General features: G+C 34.6%; 1 protein-coding gene across 7 annotated transcripts in view; it reads left to right on the top strand.

The window, feature by feature from the left end:
* The window catches only part of btbd11a (BTB (POZ) domain containing 11a), a 209,764-nt gene that overhangs the window by 149,352 nt on the left and 36,092 nt on the right, over positions 1-24,320 (top strand). For all 7 annotated transcript variants that reach the window (XM_073946311.1, XM_073946309.1, XM_073946312.1 and 4 more), the window contains 1 exon segment: positions 22,653-22,860. In XM_073946311.1, the coding sequence (XP_073802412.1) occupies positions 22,673-22,860 (188 nt within the window). In that variant the 5' untranslated portion in view covers positions 22,653-22,672.

Here is a 24,320-nt window from a genome sequence, read left to right as displayed (position 1 = left end):
ATCCATCAATCCATCAGAGATGTCTTTCCTTAAACATTTATAATAATTTTCCTAATTCATGCATACATTTATCTTAGATATGAATTATCCAATTGAGATATTGTCCCTATCCATCCCTTCATCAATTCATTTAATGTGCCATCCATTTGATTTCTTTCCATCCATCCATTTATTTAAAACATTGTCCATCTATCCATCCACCCACCCATCCGTCTATCCATCCATCCATCCATCCATCCATCCATCCATCCATCCATCCATCCATCCATCCAGCCATTTGGTTTCTTTCCATCCATCCATTCTTTTAAAACATTATCTATCCATTTAAAAAATGCTCAATACATGTTCTTCTGGAGAAAATTCCAGAATCAACTACTGCATTTCAAATTGACATTGAATGTATTTTTCTCATTTGCCAGAGGCCTTTAGATCATACATTGGGAAAATAGTAATTACAAAATATTAATCAAACCTAAATCCTGACAAGGCAAAGAGGAAACCTCACACTGCTCTTGGTGGAATCTGGCTCAAGAAACTTTAACAAGTCTAAGTCGAATATTAACCCAAACTTTGAAAAAAAGGAAAATGACAAATTCAAATTACAAACCTGCTGCTCAAACTATTGTGTCTAGTGTTTAAGTAGAATGAAAGCATCATCAAATTCTTTAACCCATTTTTTTTTTTTTTTATGTCCGTGCAATTATAAGAAAGTTTTGACAAAAAAGTGCATAAAACATTAAACACAACAAATAAAGAGATTTAATTTTGGCTAACTTGTTGTCATGGAAATTAAATTGCATGACAAATTTTGAAGCTTTTTTTCCCCCTAATTCTAGATACTTCTACAAAGCTAGAAAATAATAATTTTTTAACACTTAAATGTCACCTGCAGTATTGATGCTAATAACATCCAGTGGCAATAAGAAGAGTGAAATCAACCCCATTTATCTTCTAAATGAAGATGGTCCAATCAAAACCCCTTATTCCCCATTCCCTGTCATGTTTCCTAAAGGACATGAGCCATCCGGAAACATACCAAGTGGCACTTGAGCATCAGAACAGCTGTTAAAAGCTTGGCAAGTTTCAGTTATTCACACAAACAGACACAGATCAGCATCAACAGACAGGATTGTTGGATTCGGACAGAATAGTGTTACATTGATGTAGTTCGGCAATTGTTTTCATGTTTGTTCGCTATTTTTTTTAGGTCATGAGATGTCTGATATGTGATGTGCTGTAATCTGGGGCTTGTTTGTGTATGGTTTCATCTGGCATTAATTGGCCTTTAGAAGAATGTGGGCTAATTTGAATGTGAAAGATGAAGGAATCTAAAAGTAGAAAGATACACAGAGCAAATATATGAACAGCAGTTACATGAAATATAAATATTTTGTAACATTTCTGTCACTTTTAATTCATTAAATGTGTTCTTTCTCAATAAACAAATCAGTTTATTTCATTAAAGCGACTGTAAATGTTTAAATGTTCTCTAATTACCGTAATCAGTAAAAATGATTAAGTTATCCACAGTTTATATCTCTAAGAGGATCTTTTAAAACCAGAATGGTGTTCTTTCATTTTCTTTAGTATATATATATTTTTTGTTAAATAGCTTAAGAAAGTCAGCATTGTGATTTAAGCTGTTCAATTCTTTTGTGAGAAATAAGGGCACCTAACTGCTTCAGTTTTTACAAAAGACACACTGCTTGCTCTTTAGACCATTTAATAACCAAAATTACTTAATAACCAAAGGAGGGGAATAACAGTGTGCAAATGCAAACTCTCAAGACACATTTCTCCCAGTAAGTTTAACTGTCTCTTTAAGGGCGCCTTGTCCTTTAAACCTGACATGTCTATCATTTCTTCATCACTTATTTCTACCTGCTGAGCTCCACAATTTCACCTCAGAGGCCTTGACAGCAGACTGTGGTACAGAAACACAGCTATTTGCTAAACACGCACTCGCATACACAAACTTGCACTTGCATTTAGACACACACATCTCCTGCCATGTTGATCATCTGTCTGAAAGCTCTCTGTCTAAAGGGTGCACACCCCGAACATTACTTAATCCTCCTTTAAACTACTGTGTCAGTGATTTAAACGATCAAATAGTTCAGAGAAAACAAATGCCTTCTTGATGCTGTAAGAAGCAAAGTGTAAGACACGAATAATGAGTATTATTATTAGCAAAAAATAAATATTTAATATTAAATTTCTAAAATCAAACCTCTAAAAAGAACTTTTCAGAAATAATGTGCTATTAAATACTGGAGATTTGTTTACTATTTGAACATTTTGTCAATGGTTTGTTGTAATGCACATTCTGCTGTTGACTATATCCATGTAAACATATGTTTATAGACCATTTTAATGTGTTAATGTCATTGGCCCATGAACATTTCCTGCTTGTTATCAAACTATTTCTGTAACAAGAGGCAATTCAATCAAATCACAGCTAACATTATTTATCATCAAGTGGACCTTTTCTGGTCCTCAGAAGGTAATACAAATGTAAAACAGCATATATGTTAGGACCATTGTTATTGTTTACATCCCTCAAAATGGAAAGATAATGATGACTCATGCTGCAGCACTCACACTTTTGTCCAATCAAATGTTTTGTAGAAAGAAAACAACCCTCCCAAGTTCTCATCTGCAACCCACTTACGAACAAAATCATGGCTGTGACTTAAAATATTGATTACTAAATTCAATAATCTACTTTGTTTTGCATTTTAATAATATAATTTCATATAGTTGAAATTCCATTGCCTGCTAAAAATATGCATGAAATGAAAACCCTTTATTCTCGGCTGACTCGAGTGGGATATTTTCTAAGTAGCTCTACAGTATATGCCAAAGGCTTTTAAAATCATTCAGATGCCTTACATCAACCAAGAAATAGAAGAATCATTTTACAGTTGATAGGTTGTTAAAGATTTGTGAGTGCATCCCAGAACTTTAAAAGACAAGCCTCTCTTTTAAACTCAGATGACCAGACAGACAAGGGCGAGCAGGTCATTTTCAATCGACACAAACTGCAGCAACTCCTGACCTGTCGTTTCGTCAATGACTGACTGCTGCCAAAGTAAATTGTGAAACAAAACCCCCAGTAGTCACCTTTCAATAACTACAATTAACGGAGCATTGTAATTTAACAACGGCTGGAACAATTGCTTCTTATTAGTTCACCTTATTATCCCACACCTTATACAGAGAGCTGTTCTTGATGACGCACGAGAAAACGACATGCTGATGATTCAAGTGCAATATTCTATTGTTTAATGAAAGCCCCCTAACAGTTTAAATTTGACAACTGTACAAGATAACTCAAACTCTGCCAATATGGAATATAATTGTGCTTGATTGTGGCGTAATTAGAATAGCATACATCTGCATTAACACCTAGAACAGCTGCTAATTTAGTATAATTGCTTGTAATAGTCAAATGTTAGGTTATCTAACACTTTTGAAACAAGTACTAAATGTAAAATTCCCATGCTAGCACATGTTCCTAACAGGTGTGTCTCGATAAAACAATAAGTCTTCATCTAATCAGAAGTTCCAGACAGAATCTGCAGACCTCTTTTTGCTATTTCTGCACAAAAATATTGTAAAACTAACTTTACAGATTTGTGCAGAAGCTGAAAACTTTTGTTTTTTTGGTAAACAAGGCTTTTGTTAGTGTCTCTTAAAACCATAAATTTTACTTTGCATACTGGATTGTATATAAATCATCAGAACATTTGAACACTATTCAATAATATTACTTAAATTAATATAAAAACTGAATGTGTGTGTATACACAGTATATATTTACACACATTTACATAAGGAGATTAATTGAATGATGGTCTCAAAATATCATGGTCAACTATGATATTTTGTTTCAGGACTGTCTATTATAGTACATATCATATTATACTATAGTTCACCATAAAAATGCTAATTTTCTCATTTTTTATTCACCCTCTTTTTTAAGTGATAGTGAACTAGTGAATTATTGATGCTCCAAACTCCATATTTATAAGATCACAGCTGACCAGTGGTGTAAAGTAACAAATAAAAAATACTTAAATTATTGTAATTGAGCATTATGTCTCAGGAATTGTAGAAGTATTTTTAAAAATGTGTACTTTTATTTCCTCTTAAGTACATTTTTAGTGCAGTATCTGTACTTTTACTCCACTACTTTCCTTCAAACTGCAGTCACTACTTTTATTTTTTCTTGTCTATGGAGATTGGCTAAGTAGTCTTATGATTCCTGTTCAATCAAATGACCCATAGAAGATAAATTGCATCATAATGAGCTACCTCAAGACATGGGCGATTTATAATTGCAGCAAACTGTTTGGAAGCATTACAAGTGTCCAAGAAGATGTCCAAAATCTGTACATGCAATGACCCAGAGACTGTTTAGATGCATGTCACTGATGAGAAAATGAGGGATGTTTACTGTAAGATGATCGAAATGGCCTTAACATCCAGCAGGCACAAGACGTCAACATGACGTCAGATTGACCTTGTACAGCGTCGTAGGGACATTGCATTTTGTTTGGAAATGAAAATAGGGTTGACATCAGAAACCAACGACAGGCAAACATCAATGTCCAACCTAAAATCAACCAGATATCATCAATGAATGATGTTACAGCTTAACATTGTGTGGACGTTACTACTATGACGTCTACCAGACACTGGATTTTGGTTGCCATAACTGATGAATAAATGTCAGTATTTGACGTCAATATGACATTGGTGTAAGATGTTGGCTCGAGGTCGGATTTTGGTCACTTTCTAACGCAATGTAAATCCTAGGACACTGGCTAGACATTGAATTTTGGTCACCTGACATCATAACCTAAATCTAACTTAATATTATTGTCATATTACATGTAAATGCATCAGCTTTTTACAGTGTAATACTTACTACTCTTGAGTACTTTTGAATGGTTACTCATACTTTGAGTAATATTTACAACAGATGCTTTTATTCTACTTGCACTACATTTTTAGGCAAGTAACAGTACTTTTACTTAAGTATGATTGTACTCCTTTCACCGCTGCAGCTGACAAATAAAGTTGTGGGGTAGAATAAATTTTAAGGAAATGTTATTTTTTTTTGTAAGCTATTAATTTAAAGAAATCACAGCAAATCTGGAGGATGTTTTAAAAGTTTTGTCACACAGCAGTTTGTGTTGAGATGTGGGCAGATGTATTTTTATTGCTGAAGCTGCAAGTGTCAGAAGGGAAATCTCTTACTTGAGCTTTGCGCATAAATTTTCATGACAACACCCAGTTCGGTATGAAATATGCATTTACCATATGTCTGAATATTGATAATAAAAAAATGCACTTGAGCCAAGCTACTTTTGTATAAAAAATAAGGTAAGAGCCTTCAAAATTTAATGAAGGCAAAAAGTCTGCCTCAATGGAGAAATCTCCCACGAGCTGTGCAGCAGATTGCATAGCAAGGTGCCTTTATTTCACGGTCAAAGGAAAACCCGGTAATTATACTGAGAGGGAGTAATTATAAAGGCTCTGGCACTATTTCCTGCTGCTTTCACGTTGGTGGTTAATACTGAGACACCTCCATTTGTCACGTTCCTGGAGACATTCTCGTATGCAGAAATTCCCTTCAGCACCCAGCTAAGACTTGCCAAAGATCTAAAGGGAAGTTGTTGTCAACAATGCAGTGCTTTTCAATACAGCAATTACTTTGTGTGGGGTTTAAAGAGATAGTTCACCCTAAAATGAAAACACTGTCATCATTTACTCACGCTTCACTTCATCAAAACCGTTTTGAGTTCCTTTCTGCTGTTGAAAACAAAAGAATGGATCTCATAAAGTTTTAAACCACATGAGTGGAAAAAATATGAGGTAATTGGGTTAATTATCCTTTCCAATTATAGATATAATGACTCTATAATTAAGCCTATGGAAGTAAAAATCTTTGCCAATTTTTTAAGATATGATATAATTTAATAATAATACACAAGCAAGAGTGCTGGAATATCAAGATATCTGCCCAATTGCAAATGTGACATTGATTTTATTTAATATTAAGCAGCAAACAATACATTAACCCTTACGCGCTGCTGGGTATGTTTTCATCCACTCTGGGGTGATTTTGAGTCTTAATTTGGCCATTTAAATTTTCTCTGTGTTTCAGCAAATGAAATGATTTTTGATTTTTTATGTTGACACATATTTTAGGAAAATGCTGTGAAAAAAATCAACAATTCACTCTGGGCAAATTGACTACTCTTATGTTATGTTGGTGGCTGTTTTTGCCCCTTTGACTTCCATTATAATGGCATTTTTTGATTGAAAAGCTGTGACAGCATATAATCATGCATTCTTGATTGTTGCTGGTTTTCCCTGTTAGCAAGAGGTACATTTTGTAAGTTTTACTGTTGATCACCTGTTGCTGTGCAAAAAAAGCTTAGTTTCTGGCTTAAAAATTATGCATACACACTATAAATTGTAGTTTTATCCCATAGAACTCAATGTAAAAGTCGCAAACATTTTTGAGCAGGCCTATCTAAAGAGTTAATGCTGCAAACTGATGACCAACAGTAAAAATTAAAAGTTTTACCTCTTTCCAACAGGGAAAAACACCAACAATCAAGGATGCATGATTGTTTGGTGTCATGATTGTTTGGTTGTCAATGGGGCAAAATCAGCCACCAACATAACAAAAGGGTAGTCAATTTGAACAGTACACAAGGGTTAATATTAAGTGAGTTTCATTTTAGACACATTTTGAAAGGTTTATTTTAACAAATCGAGAAAAACCAATAATTGGTTCATAAAGATGTTGTTCATGTATAAACAAGACATTTTAAACAATAAATTTAAGAAATTACTATTTTGATTTGTTTATATTTTAAATATATATTAAAGGTATTCAATTGTCATATTATTTTCTGGTCAATATTCATATTTTTAACTTATTTAATAGATAGTTCATCTAAACGATGCATTTACGCATCATCATGCTTTTCTAAATGGTACAACTTTTTTTTTTTTTAACAAACATCACCTTAATACTTTACACCCAGATATCATCCACTCAAGTATGCCACTGCATGCACGTCTTGTATTATTTCCCATGTCACCTCTTAGGATCAGTTCAGGTTTTGCGAGATGAATTGCATTCTATCTGGCATCTCAATATATTTCATCATAAAATGAGATTTGGGGGAGTAAAGGTAAGCCTGACTGCCACTCACTAATCCTCCTCTGGACCCACTGCAAGGTCCCCCTGTTGGAGAAGCACCAGCACACATGCATAAAACATGAGGACAGCTTAGAAAGCAACACCCCTGGCAGCTGGAAACAGGGTTTACTGTTGCTTTAGAATAAATGAATTGACTTGAATCCTTTTAGTGTTACAGTATGTGTTTACTGCATGCCTGAGGTAATATATGTGATTAAATATGATTAATTGAGGATTATGCAACAGTTCATTAGAGTCCTCAGATTTAATATACAGTTCAACTGTGCTTGGAGATTTCTCGGTTTGTATCACTCAGCTGTTCTGTGTTTTTTGCCTTCTAGAGTAATCATTTGTTTTTTAGAGGTTGATGATTGTTTAGTAACTTATTCTGCAAGTTACATCGATTTCTTAAAATGTGATTGTATTAATTAAGGAGCCAATTTATTCAAGGGTCGATTTATTCACTTGACTAATTCAAGAATGTAGATTCCTTCATTTAAATTTAGCTAATTTGCATATACTTGGGCGTCTTGAGTCATTGAAGTATTCATCCTACCAATGTGTTCAAAGACAGTGAGTACGTTTACATGAACACCAATAATCCGATTTTAATATGATTAAGACAATATTCTGATTAAGAGTCTACTATGTAAACAGCAATTTTTTATTAAAAGGATTAAAAACTAATATTCAAAAGCAACTCATGTAAACAGCTTAATATATTATTGTCTTATTCATATTAAGGCAAATATTATGATTACTGATGTCCATGTAAACAGTCATTGATTCGTTCAGTGAATCAAGTCAGTAACACTAAAGTAACAGTAACACTAAATTCTGAAGCATTGTTTATTTCAGTAATGTATTAAAAGGTTGAATCTTTCAATCAATCGCAATTCTTAATAATGAGCAAAGGTTTAGTTGTGACTTTTTAACATTTTTAAAATATCGCCATACTTACTGTATAGAGTTGTGCACTATGTGAAGTTTATTCATTAACTAATTTCGAGAGGATCACGTGCTTATGATTTATCACAGCCGGTCTCGCATGTGCTAATCACTATCTTCCAATCATATGAGCCCTAAGCTACTATAAATAGCCACAGTTTTCAGTTCACTTTATCTTCGTTTGGAAGAAACCCCCCTCCTCCCCTATTCTCCTCCTTTACCTCTGATTGGGCGGCACGGCGGCCCAATGGTTAGCACTGTGAGCCCCACAGCAAGAACACTGCCATCCCTGGTTCCACAGGACCGGTGGGTGTTTCTGTGAGGAGTTTGTATGTTCTCCCCGTGTCCGCGTGGGTTTTCCCCGGGTTCTCCGGTTTCCTCCCACCATCCAAAGACATTCAACATACATAACAATCAAGCATTTGTCTAACCCCTCTGTTCCCTTATACCGCAGCAGGGGAGTTCTGAGATCCACCGAGCTCAGGATCCCCTCTCGCTTTGCCAACAGGAGGAAGCCCCGGTCTCGAGGAGCCCTTGAGCTCGGGGCTCTCTCCCGGGACAGCATGCCAAACAAGCTTTTATAAATCATCAGCTAAGTGTGAACTCTTGAAATATAAAAAACTAAAAATAAAAAACACGTACATTTCCAACAATAAAATACTGATATTTCATTACAGTTTGTATCTATAAATGAACAATCTGCCCATAATCCCTTACTGTATATTTGCATAATTTAACATTTGCAGCCAGTTTACCAATGCTTTCAGCTGTTTAAAAAAAGGCAAATGAAGCACTACATCAGTCAATCGTTCCTTTAATTTTTCCATTAAGTAAATATACTAGAGATGTTAGGATATCAGATAAAAAGAATGTGTAAAAAGAATCTAACGTGTATTATGCTTCACAGTTTTAGTTGTTGCCATAAGTGTGAAAATACAGTACAGTCATAAAATGTAAAACAGTTATGTAAAAAAGTGTAAAATTACAAAGACATTTACTGCAGCAATTTCTGTCAGTACTTTACTGTTCTTCGAATTACAGCACAGCCAGAAAACAGTATTTAAACTGTAAAATTATGGTAAATCACTGGAATCATTGCTGCCAGCAATTTGCTATATAATTACAACACAACTGTAAAATGAAAATAAAAAAACAGCGGCATAACTGTAAAATTATGTTAAATGACTGTAGCCACTGCTTCCAGTAATGTCTAAATCAATATTTATCTTAGCTATTGATTTTCTTGCATGAAAGCGATATTGCACTGTGTATTGGAGTGTGACCATACAGGCAATCAGAATGACACAAAGAGTTAAATCAAATTACAAGCCTAGAACTGTTTTATAACTGTCATTAGTATACAGTAAATGCACAATGACTTTATGGTTATGGTTTCCTAGAGGTGGTTATTTGTAATGGATGTCATGTTGTAAATGTACCCATAGATGAGACGCTCTGTGCTTCTGGCCTCTGGGTGATGGATGTTATGAGTCGCCATTGTTAATGGCGACAAGTCCTCAGCCAGATGAATCATGGCCCGCAGTGATAGTTTGCCTTTATAATTCCGGTCCACGCAGCCACATAAGGTGGATGAGGCAATCATCATTCTCTGGAGGATTCAGCATGACAGCCTCCTGAGAGCATATGCATACGCAAACACACTGCATAATTTTGTTTGTGGGTTTGTGACTTTTAAATGAGACACCTATTTTGGTGACACATTTGCTGACTGTTCAGGCATAACCAGTGATTCACCGGCCTTGATCTCTTACTGATTGCCTTGCTGATGGGTAGGCCACACTGCTGACTTTGACCTTGAGTCGATATCAGAATCACTGATGATGAGAGGCAACATCTTTACCAGTCAACAAATACAAATTAGACTGAAAATGGTAAGAATTTTTAGCATTTGCTATTGCTCCCCGTGTTTTAGTTGGTTGAGTTGTAGTTCACCAAATAATGTAAATTCTGTCTTCATTTTCTTATTCTCATTTAGAGGTGTTTGGTAAATCCAACTTAACTAAAGGTTAAAGGGATAGTTCACCCAAAAAACGTAAATTGCCATTGACTTGTTCTAACCCTGTTTTTTCTGTTTATTTCACAAAAGAAGATATTTTGAAGAATGTTGGAAACCTGTAATCGTTTACTTCCATAGTATTTGTTTTCCTTGCTATGGATGTTAATGTCAAGGTTGAAGTTAGGGAAGGAAGAGGACTCAGTTGCAGGGACAAAAACATGGGTTTATCAATAATAAAATAAAGCAAAAAGCAACAAAAACAACCCAGAGGGGGAAAAATTTACAAAAGACAAAAACAAAGTTAGACTGGGCTAGGGGGGAAAGGCAGGGCTGGTCAAGACTAGACAAGACAGGACGATATACGATGACAAACTTGCACATGACAGCAGACAAGAGGGTGTTATAAAGGAGAAGTAATTGACAAACAAACAGTTGAACAAACTAATAATGGGTTAACAAGAAGGGGTTAGACAAGACCACATGACACAAAGACGACATATGAGCCATGTGCTCACATAAAACAGGACCAGAACACACAGCCAATGGGAGAACCCACTAACCGCATGCTCACATAAAATGCAACAGCGCGTAGCCAAGTGTAAACACAGGCCACATGCAACAAACAGTGGCAACATAGACAGAAGGCAAGACATGAGTACATGAGAAATAAAACACTTACCGTGCACTCACACATGCGACATGCATTTTCCGATCCCAGCGCTAACCAAAACCGAAACCAATTAGACTGAAGCGCTGAGAATGAAAACACCATGTTGCGAACAAAACAACAAATACACCAGGACATGAGTGCACAGACAATGACGGAAAGTGAGTGCTCGACCAAGCCGAGCACAGCATACTAGACAAGACAGGACTAGTGTCCGGACTCTGAGTACCATCAAAACAAGAATTAACAAGACCAAAGTGGCAAAATCCTGACAGTTAATGATTTAAAGGATTTAAAGGCTTTAAACATTCTTCAGAGTATCTTCTTTTGTGTTCAACAGAACAAAAAAATCTTTCATTTTCATTTTGGGCGAACTATCCCTTTAAATAAATCCAACAGTACCACCCAGCAAGTGCATGTCTTTATGAGTTATTCAATTAATCATTCATTTTATAAAAGACTTCAAATCTGATAATTAATTTAGAAAAAAAAGTTGAATCATTGACTCGATTTATTAAAATATATATCTTTTCAGAAACAAAACACAACAGTTTTGCCCTGAACCATACATTTTTTTTCATTTTGCCTGTTTTTAGTTTTTGGTGTGGCTAAATAAAAAAAAAATATTGTGTCTAAAATTGAACTTAATATAAATGTGATATTCTGGAAACCAGCACTCTCTATATTTCATAAATATAATATGAAACCCCCATTCAACCATATTTGTGCTTTCATAACTATAATTATAGAGCCATTGTAATACTGTATAGGCTTCATCATGCAAGTGGAAACCTGTAGACTCTCAATATGGTTGTTTTTAATAGAATTCATGACATTCTCGATAATGTCAGCTCGTACATTATTAAAACAGCAATTACAATATTTTCGTGGAAAAAAAGATGCAAATGTCCTCTACCATCATTTTTTTTCAGTCCTGTGTGACCTTTTTTTATTCCACATGAAAAGGAAATCTTCTACTCTGTAGTTTCTGCTATTATTCTGTATATATTTAGTTTAATAATGTCTGAAAACCTGGCACCTTCTTGTTTTTTAAGCTCAAAAATTGTATACTCAATTTGGAAGAAATGTCATCAGTAGTTTACAGAACAAAACAAAAACTGTTTTACTCAAGCACATAACTATAAATCTTAAATCCACAGAAACAGAAATGTCAGGTGGTCTCTTTTTCCACCGTATACATATATTTACATATATAGCTGTATACATACATATGCATATATTCAAAACACAGAAAGTAATACATTTATTCAAACTATTCAAGCACTTCTAGTCTGACATACTGTAGGTGCATTGCAGTGTGTATTTGTTCCTGTGGCCTTGGCGAGTTGTCTGTAAAGTGTCTGAGGAGATGATTGGCCAGCTCTGTAAATGCCATCAGTGAACCTTCTGAAATCAACTTCAAAGAGTCTGTGCTTCTTTGACACCGAAAGGGCAGGGAAGAAAAGAAGGGGACGCACTCAGTCTTTCAGCTTTGACTTTGTCCTTTAGTGTCTCTTTGAAGCCTCAGGTTGTGTTTCATCATTATTAGATTGCAAACTACTTAAGATTTAAATTGTTGAAGGTCAATGATGTTTTCTTGTCTATAGTGAATTATAATGTGTTTACATCAAATGACTTGTGCAACCCACTTTCTTTCCAAAGTGATGGATTTACATATTTTAAGAGGATTTTATTATGTCAGATATTGATTAGACGTATAGACAAGACACCGGTGATGTCAGTCTGAAGTTTTGTATTAGGTCAAATACAGAATGTCCCGTTTTAATATCTGCATCAAAAAAAGTGACTTTATAAACAAAAGAAGACTTTAAATGTCTTTGGTCCAGACTTTTTTTTTTTTTCCGGCTTAGTCCCTTTATTAATCTGGGGTCGCCACAGCGGAATAAACCACCAACTTATCCAGCATATGTTCTACGCAGCAGATGCCCTTCCATCTGCAACCCATCACTGGGAAATACCCATACATGCTCATTCACACACATACACTACAGACAATTTACCCTACCCAGTTCACCTGTACCGCATGTCTTTGGACTTGTGGGGGAAACCGGAGCACCCGGAGGAAACCCACGCGAACATCAGGAGAACATGCAAACTCCACACAGAAATGCCCACTGACCCAGCCAAGGCTCGAACCAGCAACCTTCTTGCTGTGAAGCGAGAGCGCTACCCACTGCGCCACCACTTCACCCGACTTTGATTTTACTACATATTTAATTTTAAATGATAAATAGTAAGAGTTTGTTGTTCTTCTATGTTCAAATACATTCAGAAATAGCTCCATAATATTCACAGGACTTCTATTTTTCTAAAAGATTAAAAAACTTAAAATTAAAACACAAAAAAAATATGCAGTTTGTTCGAAATCATTCAGTGTAGCTTGATCAAAAGTTGTAAAATTATTGTAATTAATATTTAAATAATAATCCTAGAATGTTAGACAATCTTTAATGCTATTGATGTTAAACACTCTGAGGACTGTGCATTTTGCACTTAAAATTTTTTTTTTTTGTTTTTTTGGTATGGCAAAAAAAATATGTTAAAATGTTATGTATATACATACTCAAGAATGTAAAAAATGGGTAGACAACTAAGTTTTTTAAACGACATTGTCAAAAAATTAAGATTTAAAATAAAAATGTATTTGTATTTTGTTGATACAGTGTTCTAAAAGAAATATATGATAGTAAAAAGTATTAAGTATAGTTAAAGTATTAAAGTTATTTTATTTTATTTTATGCACTGCCAAAAATCTTTTTCATCCTTCATTTTGCCCTTACTTACCTTAAATCCCCTCTTCTAATATTATGCAAATAAATTATGCACTAAACAGCCAGAAATACATTTTTTTAGTATCATGCTTACGTACGAGTGTCTGGGCTTGCGGGGCATCATATTGGACGGGGGCGCGATCCGTTCCTCGTAATTACACCTCCTACTCCAGCATCTGCTGAAAGGAGCAGAGAGAAGGAGTTCCTCCGAGTCTTTCTCCGTGATTAATGCAGGTGTGCCTGAGAGGCCTTTTGGGAACGACCAGAGAATAATTACAGCAAAGTATAAAGACGTGCGAAAGCCTCTTCTGACACCCTCCAAACTACACCACCCGCCAAAGAGCAATTAGACTAGAGGAAGGCCGTGTGGAGGATCTATCATTTAGGCTGCCTGTTTCTCTGTGGCGAAGAGGAGATGGGAGTAAAGGGGAATTTGTGGATCTATAATTGGAGCAATTTCAAAAGCTGAATCACACCCAGAAGGCTTGGGAGCCTCTGTTGTATTCTGGTTAAGGGAGAATATGCTTTGTGAGGTGCCTGGCAGAATACGTGTACTGGCCAACTTTGACATTTATCAGATGGTGTTTTCAAGCCAGTGGTTTGTCTGCTGGTGTAGTGTGAAGTAGATTTTCTGAATTTGTGTATTCATTGACCATTGACTGTGCTAAAACTACAGTGTTCCAGTGTTTTTACTTGGTTATTTTCATTCATTCATTCATTCATTCATTCATTCACTTTTCTTCAGCTTAGACCCTTTATTCATCAGGGAGTCGCCATAGCGGAATGAAGCACCAACTTTTTCAGCATATGTTTTACACATTACCTTCCAGCTGTGAGGGAAACCAGAGCACCCGGAGAAAACGCACAGAGACAAAAACACGGGGAGAACATGCAAACTCCACACAGTAATGCCAACTAATCCAACCGGTGCTCAAACCCTAGTTTTAATTTAATTTAATTTAATTTAATTTAATTTAATTTAATTTAATTTAATTTAATTTAATTTAATTTAATTTAATTTATTTTTTATTTTTTTATTTATTATTATTATTATATATATATATATATATATATATATATATATATATATATATATATATATATATATATATATATTTTATTATTTTGTTAGAGGCCCCCTGCCATCCCTTTTTATCTGTATTTATGATTTATAGTTATGTGCTTGAGTAAACATGAGTTTTTGTTTTATTCTGTGAAGTACTGATGGCATTTCTTTAAAATATTCTGTAAACTACTGATGGTATTTCTTTAAAATATCAAATGTTGAAAATATGAATTAAAGTATTAAAATATTAAAATTAATTAACAATATATAACTTTTTGCATAAATAACAAATTGGTGCCACATTTTCAGACATTATTATGCAAAATTTTATTTAATTTAATTTAACTTTATTATATTTGAATTTCAATATTTATTCATTAATGTTTGCATAATCGTTCTAGTAACAAAACTAAATACATTAATGTTTTTAATTTCATCACTAAGAATACAAAAATTCTGTTAACGTAATTTCTTTACAATGTAATATTAAAAATATCCTATATTGCATGAATAAAAAATTGGTGCCACGTTTCCAAAAAAACAAAAAATAATGTATTCAGTGATAGAATTTCAATATTTTTTTATTTAATTTAATTTAATTTTACTTTAATTTATTTTGTTTTATTTTATTTTATTTTATTTTACTTTTTTTGTCATTATGTCATTCATGTTATTATGTCATTTTATTCCATTTATATTAATTTAACATGTTTTCATATTTGTATTTTAATAACTAAGCAAGAATACAAAACTCGTATTATTGACCACTAACCATGGTACAAGAATGGTTCTCGGTTATGGAACAACTTGCCCCTTGAGATTAGAATGGGCCCATCACTATCTACTTTTAAATCACTCCTAAAAGCGTACCTTTTTAGCTTAGCTTTTTAATATTATTTTAATAGTCCTTTCTACTGCTACATTTTTACATATTTTTCTGTTGTTTCTCTTGTTTTATTTCTTTGTTTTTATATTCTTTTATATTATTGTCTTTTTTTTGTCTTATGCACAGCACAAGGTCAGTCTTGTGACTGTTTTTATATATACTCTATAAATAAATTACTATAGTACTCTATAAATAAAACTTGAACTTGAAGAATGCTTAAAAAATTAAAAGTGTGATATAGTAAAACACTAACAAAAAAAATCAATATCCAGGTAACAAACATGGTTGCATAAAAAACTCATTTAAAATAAAAGTGTACAAATAGTATTATGAGGCATAAGCACAGAAGTGTGATCAAACTATAACCAGTAAACCCCCTTGAAACCTAACATAATAATTCCCGTAAACACATTAATGAATATAATATAACATAATTAGCTGCTGTTTACCATGACAAACACAATTATGTGCTTTCAGAAGTACGACATGTTCTTCAACTGACAAACCTTGAATTCTGTCCTGTTTTTCATCTCTTATTCCTGCTCTTCACTTTCCTCCAGTGGCTCCAGAAGAGCGACATTCACCTTACAGCAGCAAAAAGCTAAAATAGAGTCTGGTTCGAGCACAATGTACAATGTTAACACAAACGCTCAGGGTGACCAGCAGCCACTCTGGAATCAAATCCTTTCCTTTCTCCTCCTTTCTGAGAGAGTTGTTGGCTTCTGCACGGATCACCGCTGAATAACAACTGCAGCTCGTCCTCTTCTCTATTCCTCATACAAGGACAGTTTCAGATGAATGCTGTTTGTCAGAGCTTGAAAGACATGTTTAAGTCCATCCGGACGGGTGAAGACGAAATGAGCATGAACATGCCCTTCTTATGATTGTGGTTTTTAAACAGTTTTTATTTACAAGGCTGGCGAGAGATTTTATTTTTACTGGCATCTTATTGTCAGTGTATTGTGCTTTGTGTACAAAAGTAATGTTTATATTTTGCAATATGATTTAATGCATTAATGTGAATTAACAATAAGCAGTATTTATTGATATTGGTTCACTTCTACACGTATTATTACTGTGCTTATAGGCAGTTTGTTGAATTTAGTTAATGCTACATGAAGAAGCAATGAATTCCAAACTGTTTTTATTTACAAGGCTGGCGAGAGATTTTATATTTACTGGCATCTTATTCTCTATGTAGTGTGCTTTGTGTTCAGTAGTGTAATGGAAAGTAAACTTTATATTGTGCAATAAGGTTTAATGCATTATCATCACTTAACAATGAACAGTGCTTCTATATAGCATTTATTAATATTGGTTCATTTCATTTGTACATGTATCATTACCTTGCTTAAATATTAAATATAGGCACTTTGTTGAATTCAGTTAATGCACCGTATATTAACATGAACAAGCAATGTATACATTATGTATGTTAATGCAGTTCAAATGTTTAAAGTTCATTGCCAATTAATGCAGCCGTAGTAGTAGAAGTAGTAGTAGTAGTTGTTGTGGTAGTGGTTGAGGTAGTAGTAAAAATTGTAGTGGTAGTAGTAGTAGTAGTAGTAATAGTAGTAGTAGTAGTAGTAGCAGTGATTGTGGTAGTAGTAGAAATTGTAGCAGTAGAATTGGTAGTAGTAGAAATTGTAGTGGTAGTAGTAGTTATAGTAGTAGTAGCAGTGGTTGTGGTAGTAGTAGAAATTTTAGTAGTAGTAGTAGGAGTAGTGATAGTAGTAGAAATTGTAGTGGTAGTAGTAGTAGCCTTGGTTGTGGTAGTAGTAGTAGAAATGTTATTACTAGTATTAGGCCCCGTTTACACTAGTGCGTTTTAGTTTTAAAACGGCGTTTTAGAATAAAAACGATCCGCGTCCACACTCGCGTTTTACCCAGCGTTTCTGAACAGCTCTCCGTCCACACCAAAACGCTGAAAACGCACATCACGTGACCACACAGACACTCTCGGGCAAGCGCTGCAGCCCATATACCCAGATGAGAGCTGTGCTAGTCGGACTTCTCATCAACCATCTCCCGCTGGATCTAATATCACTATATTTATTAAACGGGATATTTCATTTATCTTGTTGTCTTTATCTAACGACATATTCCCTGACTTTGGGCATTGGAATCTATTACTTGTTCTCAGGTAACGTGTTTTGGCTAAGCGCAAAGATAAGTTAATGATTAATGTAAGCACGTACATTCTGTATATTGACTGATCGCTTGCCTTTATTTCCTATAATGTATAAACTTATTGTATGTTATACTTTTATAATGGCCATTATCGATTATTAAAACTGATATTCAGCAAAAGAGAGGGTGTGTTTTGTATTTTCACTGAAATTGAAAGGAGGCAGTTGTTATCGGCTCCGTTTTGTTATAAATATCCACACAGTGAAGATGACGCTCATATATGCAGCACGACACCTCAACATTTCTGCTGTCTAAGTTGCTAATATTAAAATGAAAATAGGCAGTTCCTTAAATCATGTTTACATTTTATTGTTGAGAAAGTGAAACAACGAAGCCAGGGTGATGTGAATGAAGTTATAAAGTACACTGTTCCCTGTGAAGATTTACCCGTGTCCTCAGTATAGTCTGTTTACCATATCAAACTGAGAAGAAGAGACTGCAGCCTTGATCAAATTTGCGAAGTCTGAACTTACACGGAGAGAAAGCAGGACTGAACTGTGCGTGTTAGGCTACTTAATATTCAGGAAAATCCCCAATCAGAGAGGCGAACGTCTGCAGCCCCGCTTCCGTTTTCAGATGTCTCCGTTTTCCATCATCCACACTGAGACGGAGCAGCAGCGTTTCAGAATGAAAACGGCCTCTCCAGCGTTTTCGAAACGCTCCGTTTTCGGCGCTCGAGAACTCCGGCGTAGTGTGGATGGTTGGCGTAACCGTAGCAAAACTTATGCGTTTTCAAACTAAAACGCATTAGTGTAAACGGGGCCTTAGTAGTGGTAGTAGTAGAAGTTGTAGTAGTAGTAGTAGTAGTAGCAGTGGTACTGGTAGTAATAGTAGTAGTAGTATCTTTTTGTGTGCCTTTATAGGGCAGTTTATGCAGCATTTACCTCACAATAGACAAATTTACATGACAAAAACAATTTAAAACATAAAAGTTATCATGTATATACAAGCAGTTATCATGTATTGCTTAAAGTTCATTGCTAAAATAACATTATTATTATTATTAGTATTAGTAGTAGTAGTAGTATTAGTTATGAATTTATGTGAGCCTATATGGGATTTCCTTTATCAGATTTAAATTTTAGATTACAAGGGCAAACTTTTTTTTTCTTAATGACATACACAGATGAATCGTTCACTACAAAACTGACAATGATGCCATCAGAGGAGGATAATATGAAAGACAGGGCAACTAATTAGGGGAGCTGGATACAGATATAATTATGTTGCCCATTCTTAATAGAAATGTAGCCAAGCAACATTGGTCAAAAAGTTGCCCTGTGTTTTTTCACCTTAATAGTGCTCCACTTTTGGCACTCTATAATGTCTACCTGAGGGAAGCAGTTCAGATTCTGAATACTAAATCTGAGATGTATACAGAGTGGCACCGGGTCCTTAAAAAGTCTTAAATTGTCTTAATGTTTTCAATATGAAATGCATTAGAATTCAGATTTGATAGATTCTAAATATTTTGTAATAGAAACTATTAGTATTATTTTATTAATAATATTAGTAATATTTTGTAAATACTTTTTAATATTTTGGTTAATGTGTTTAGTCTGATGGACCCAATGACTGTTTATGATCAATGAAAAGCTTTTAGGTATGAAAGTGAAGGTATTAAAAAGTCTCTTAATTGAACCTAAACTCTGTAGACATCCTAGTTTCACATAAGATAATCAAGTATTTCCTAAAAATATCCAACCGCTGACCGCAAATGAATAGTACTCAGCAATTTTGATCAATAAAAACATGAAAACGTGATCAATATCAGATCTATCACATCTAAGCTGAATAAAATGTAACTGTTTTTGTGTTCTCGATGCAACAAGGTTTGAATTTGCATTTTATTTACTGATATAAGGTGTTGATTTAGCATGCATTAAGTTATTTTGCTCATTACTTGAGGGGAAATCTGATTATGTAAGGCATATAACACCCAGCTCTGCTCTGAAGCATTTAAGTTGGCTCTTTGGGACTATTAAAAACCTGTGGCTGATTGCCTTCTTTAAACCTGCTCTGCTCTATAAAGTCTGAATGAGAGCTGTTGTTGGAGTAGATTAGCTTTCAGTAAGAAACCTTTCCTTTTGATAATTCACAGGGCCATTGCAGGACAGCTCAGCCAACGTGATGTAGATCTTCTGAAGTGTGTTTGCGTGCTTGATCCTGCTGGTATTCATCACATTGCAGCACCAAATATCTCCACAAGTGTAGTATTACGAATGCATTTTGACCTTGTGGGGACATATTTTTGTTCCCCATGAGAAAAACGGTGAACAGTGAAATTGCATAGTGTTTTCTTTGTGGGTATGGTGTGTGTGTGCGCGTGTGTGTGTGTGTGTGTGTGTGTGTGTGTGTGTGTGTGTGTGTGTGTGTGCGTGTGTGTGTGCGTGTGTGTGTGTGTGTGTGTGTGTGTGTGTGTGTGTGTGTGTGTGTGTGTGTGTGTGTGTAAAATTGAGAGGAATGTTGTGATTGTGTGGAGTGATATTCACCAGCTGCTGCCATTGTGCTTCATCCAATAAAATTTATAGAGCTACACACACACACAAACAAGTTAGGAAATTAAGGTTTAAAGCAGTGTGCAGATTCTCGCTTGCAGACATTTTCACTAATTGCAATGTGCATGTGCATGTGTGTGTCTGTCTGTTGTTGTTACTGCAGAGATTTCCTAAGAACCAATTAAAGTTTCCTTTTTTTGAAAAGAATCTTCAGTGATTCATCCAAGCTAATATTTTGATCAGTGAAGTTAATCATTTATGTAGGTATGTGAATAAATAATTGCTCAGACCAACTAATAATTCAGTACAAGTTATTGTATTTGCAGATGCTTTTCTATGAATGAAAAATAACTCATAAAAAATCATAACTCATTACAGTTGCTTTATATTAGTTATATCTATATCTTAATCTTACGTGTGGTATTATGAGTTATTTGTAACGATTTTATTGGTTTAATAAACAGACCACTTGAAAATTTTCAACTTTCCTTTTTTTAAAGTCATGTGTTTGACTATAAAGTAATTTTTGTTTCATTCTGTTGACATGTTTGTTTAACTACTGATAACTTTTCTTCCACATTTAAAATAAAATAAATTGTCATTTTGGGTTTTCTGCTGAGAAACGCACCCCTGCCGTAATATGCACCCTCTTCATAAACTTTTATTAGCATTCTCAGTCTACATTTTAAAAAATATTCAAAGGCCAAAACTGATTAAAATTTAATAAAATTGTTATTTTGAGGAATAAAGCAATAACAAGATGTAAAAAAAAAACACATTATAAAACACATTAGGTTTACAAATAAATGTAAAATTAAAAAATTACTGTTGTATAGACTGATGTAATGAGCCTGTTTCTAAAATTCTAAAATTAGGCTTTTTGGTGGGTTTTAACCACACATTAAACAATTTACTTTACTTAATCTCAACAGTATCGTATTTACCGTTAATTAATTTATTAATATATATATATATATATATATATATATATATATATATATATATATATATATATATATATATATATATATATATATATATATATATATATACTGTAAGGGAAAGGTTTCGTTCATGAAAATCACCTCAGTCACTCTCATTAGTTTGTTATAACTGTTATTATTTTTTAAACTAATATTATTTTTAATTATTATTATTATTTAAATCTTGGTTTGGGGTACATTTTACGGCAGGCAATGTTACTCTGCACAACAAGGGCATTGATTTTCATAAAATAACAAAAAGGTGCAATGTTGTTTTCAGACATGTTTTCATAATTCATTAGACAATCAAATACTAATGATTTATCTTCAGAGGAGTTCTGGGGAAATTTTCATATTTAATTTGGAAGAAATGTTATCAGACCTTTGTAGAATAAAACTGTAACATTTACAAATAAAATCTAGTAAATCTGCAGTAAATGAGCATTTTCAAGTGGTCTCTTTTTTTGCATAGCTGTAAATAATTTACTAATATAAATCATATATTAATTAGTTCTACATTTTTTTGACTTTTGACAAAAAATAGGTCACACTTTACAGTAAGGTTGCATTAGTTAATGTATTTTGTATACATTAAGATCAACTAATCTTATAACAATCGCCTTACAACAAGAAGGTTGCTGGTTTGAGCCCCGGCTGGGTCAGTTGGCATTTCTGTGTGGAGTTTGCATTTTCCTACCGTGTTCACGTGGGTTTCCCCCAGGTGCTCCGGTTTCCCCCCAGTCCAATGACATGCGCTATAAGTTAATTGAATAAGCTAAATTGGCTGTAGTGTATAGTGGAAAGACATCCACTATATAAAACATATGCTGGATAAGTTGGTGGTTCATTCCGCTGTGGCAACCCCTTATTAATAAAGGGTCCAAGTTGAATAGAAAATAAAGAAAGAAATAAAGAACACAGTTATTGGTACGTGACTTTGTTATTATAAACTTTTCAACCTTTTTAAAGTGTATGAGTTTCTACAAGTCAGTCCAGATGTCCTCAGTTCAGAGAAGAAGCTCTTCTGTTATCATGTAAATCAGTCAGAACTGTAGAGATTTTTTCAGTTTCAGTTTTAACAGCAATACATGGACATTTTGACGTTTCCTTTCCCTCAAATGACTAATGTCTTCAGTGAGTCCTGTACCAGATTCAACCCGGGAAGGGAAAAGGTTGTTATTCTGTCGCTGTCATTTCCAGCTGTAATGAATGTCTCCGTGTCAGATGTGCCACTGTCTGTGTGTCTTTGTGCATGGAGTGATGTACGAGGACTCCAGTTTTATGTCAAAGAACTGTGTAAAAGCTGCATTTAATCTTGAGGGAGGTTTGTAAATGCACACTCTCGTAGACTCAAGCGCATGTCTCTGCTGCCCCCTGTAGGTGACCTGGTGTCTCGGGCCATGCATCACCTTCAGCCTCTGCACATCAAGAACCCCAGCAATGGCACTCCTGTGCACCAGAACCGCACGGGCTCCGTTCACTGGGAGCCCGAGGCCCTCTATACGCTCTGCTACTTCATGCACTGTCCGCAGATGGAGTGGGAAAACCCTAATGTCGAACCCTCTAAGATCACCCTGCACACGGAGAGGTAAGATTACTGCACGATAATGTATGATAATGTGTATTAATGCACTCGATGGTTATGAAGGGCTCATGCTGATACATAAATAATGAATGCATGGCTGTTTGTATGTTTACTCAGTTTATAAGAGATGCAAATGAATGTGCTGTTGGTCTTTAATTAATATTAATAAGCGTATTAATAAAAAATATTTAATAAGCATGCTTTAATGAATAATTAAGCAAAGCGTCGTCTCACATGTTTAGGACATTATCTCTCATGTATAATTATGGCAAACCACACATGTATGCAACATTTATACATAAATTAAATAAATTATTATATATATTTTATATATATTATATATTTTTATAGACTATAATGTATTATTATTATTATTATTATATTTATTTATTTATTATTTTTTTGTTTATTATTATTATTATTATTATTATTATTATTATTATTATTATTATGTGCTTTAATTGACAAATAGTATATTGGTCTATTGGATTGGTCTATTATATTGATCTATATTGAATCATTACTTAATTTATACTTATCTGTCAAGTCCACAAAGTATGTTCAGCTTAGGTGTAGCCTTTGCCATACAGTCACTCATCCTTTTCCCATACCCTGATGTGCACCTCTCAAAAATGTATCTACATCTTGATGATGCGAAGAAATGTATCTACATGATGATGATGATGCGAAGTGCAAGATCTTTGATTTGTTTTCCCAAGAGAGCCCCTTGCAGCCTTCAGAGAAAATTTACTACTGATGACAGAGCTGTGTTTCTCTGACTAAAAGTGCACGAGAATTAGCTTTTGGTGAATCACGATCCTGATTTCATACAGTAGCATCGCACCGTACGCATGTCCAGCATAAACTCAAACTTTGTGACTGGTGAGACTCTTTCAAAGTCAGATTTACAAATATATCCACTTAATTATTATTTCTATACACATAGCAGGTACATATTGGGCCAAGGAAGAATGTTAGATGTATTGAACAATAAAAACAATTAAATATGCCTCCTAAAAAACTCAGCTGGATGCTTCAGAGTCCAGACTTCCTATAACAAGTGACACACTGCACCACGGCGGATGCGTGCGATCTCTCATTCATATCTCTCTGGAGCGCTATATTGTTAGACTGCCCGCTTCCGTTCAAATTACACCAAAGTTACTGACCGCTACCGTGTTTTATTCTGACATTTATTCCTGAGCCGCATGAAGTGTGGTCGGGTCCCGTGGCTTCTGCGGTACAGCCGCAGGAATGCAGACCTCTAGCCTAAAGTCTTAGGACTAGGGTTTTTTCAGTCAGGCTACCACACTCTATCAACACCATGCCTGGCAGGCCATCTAGATAGCTCACCGCGCATGGTGAAGGTAGATTTTGGTAGGCCGACTGAAAAGAAAACAATGCCCCAAGACTTCAGACCACCAGCTTTCACGAACCATAAGGTTTAGATCATGGGTTACGGC

The sequence above is a fragment of the Danio rerio genome, chromosome 4 (assembly GCF_049306965.1).
Source record: "Danio rerio strain Tuebingen ecotype United States chromosome 4, GRCz12tu, whole genome shotgun sequence".
In the NCBI taxonomy this organism is placed as follows: Eukaryota; Metazoa; Chordata; class Actinopteri; order Cypriniformes; family Danionidae; genus Danio; species Danio rerio.
This window is presented reverse-complemented; position numbering and strand designations above follow the sequence as displayed.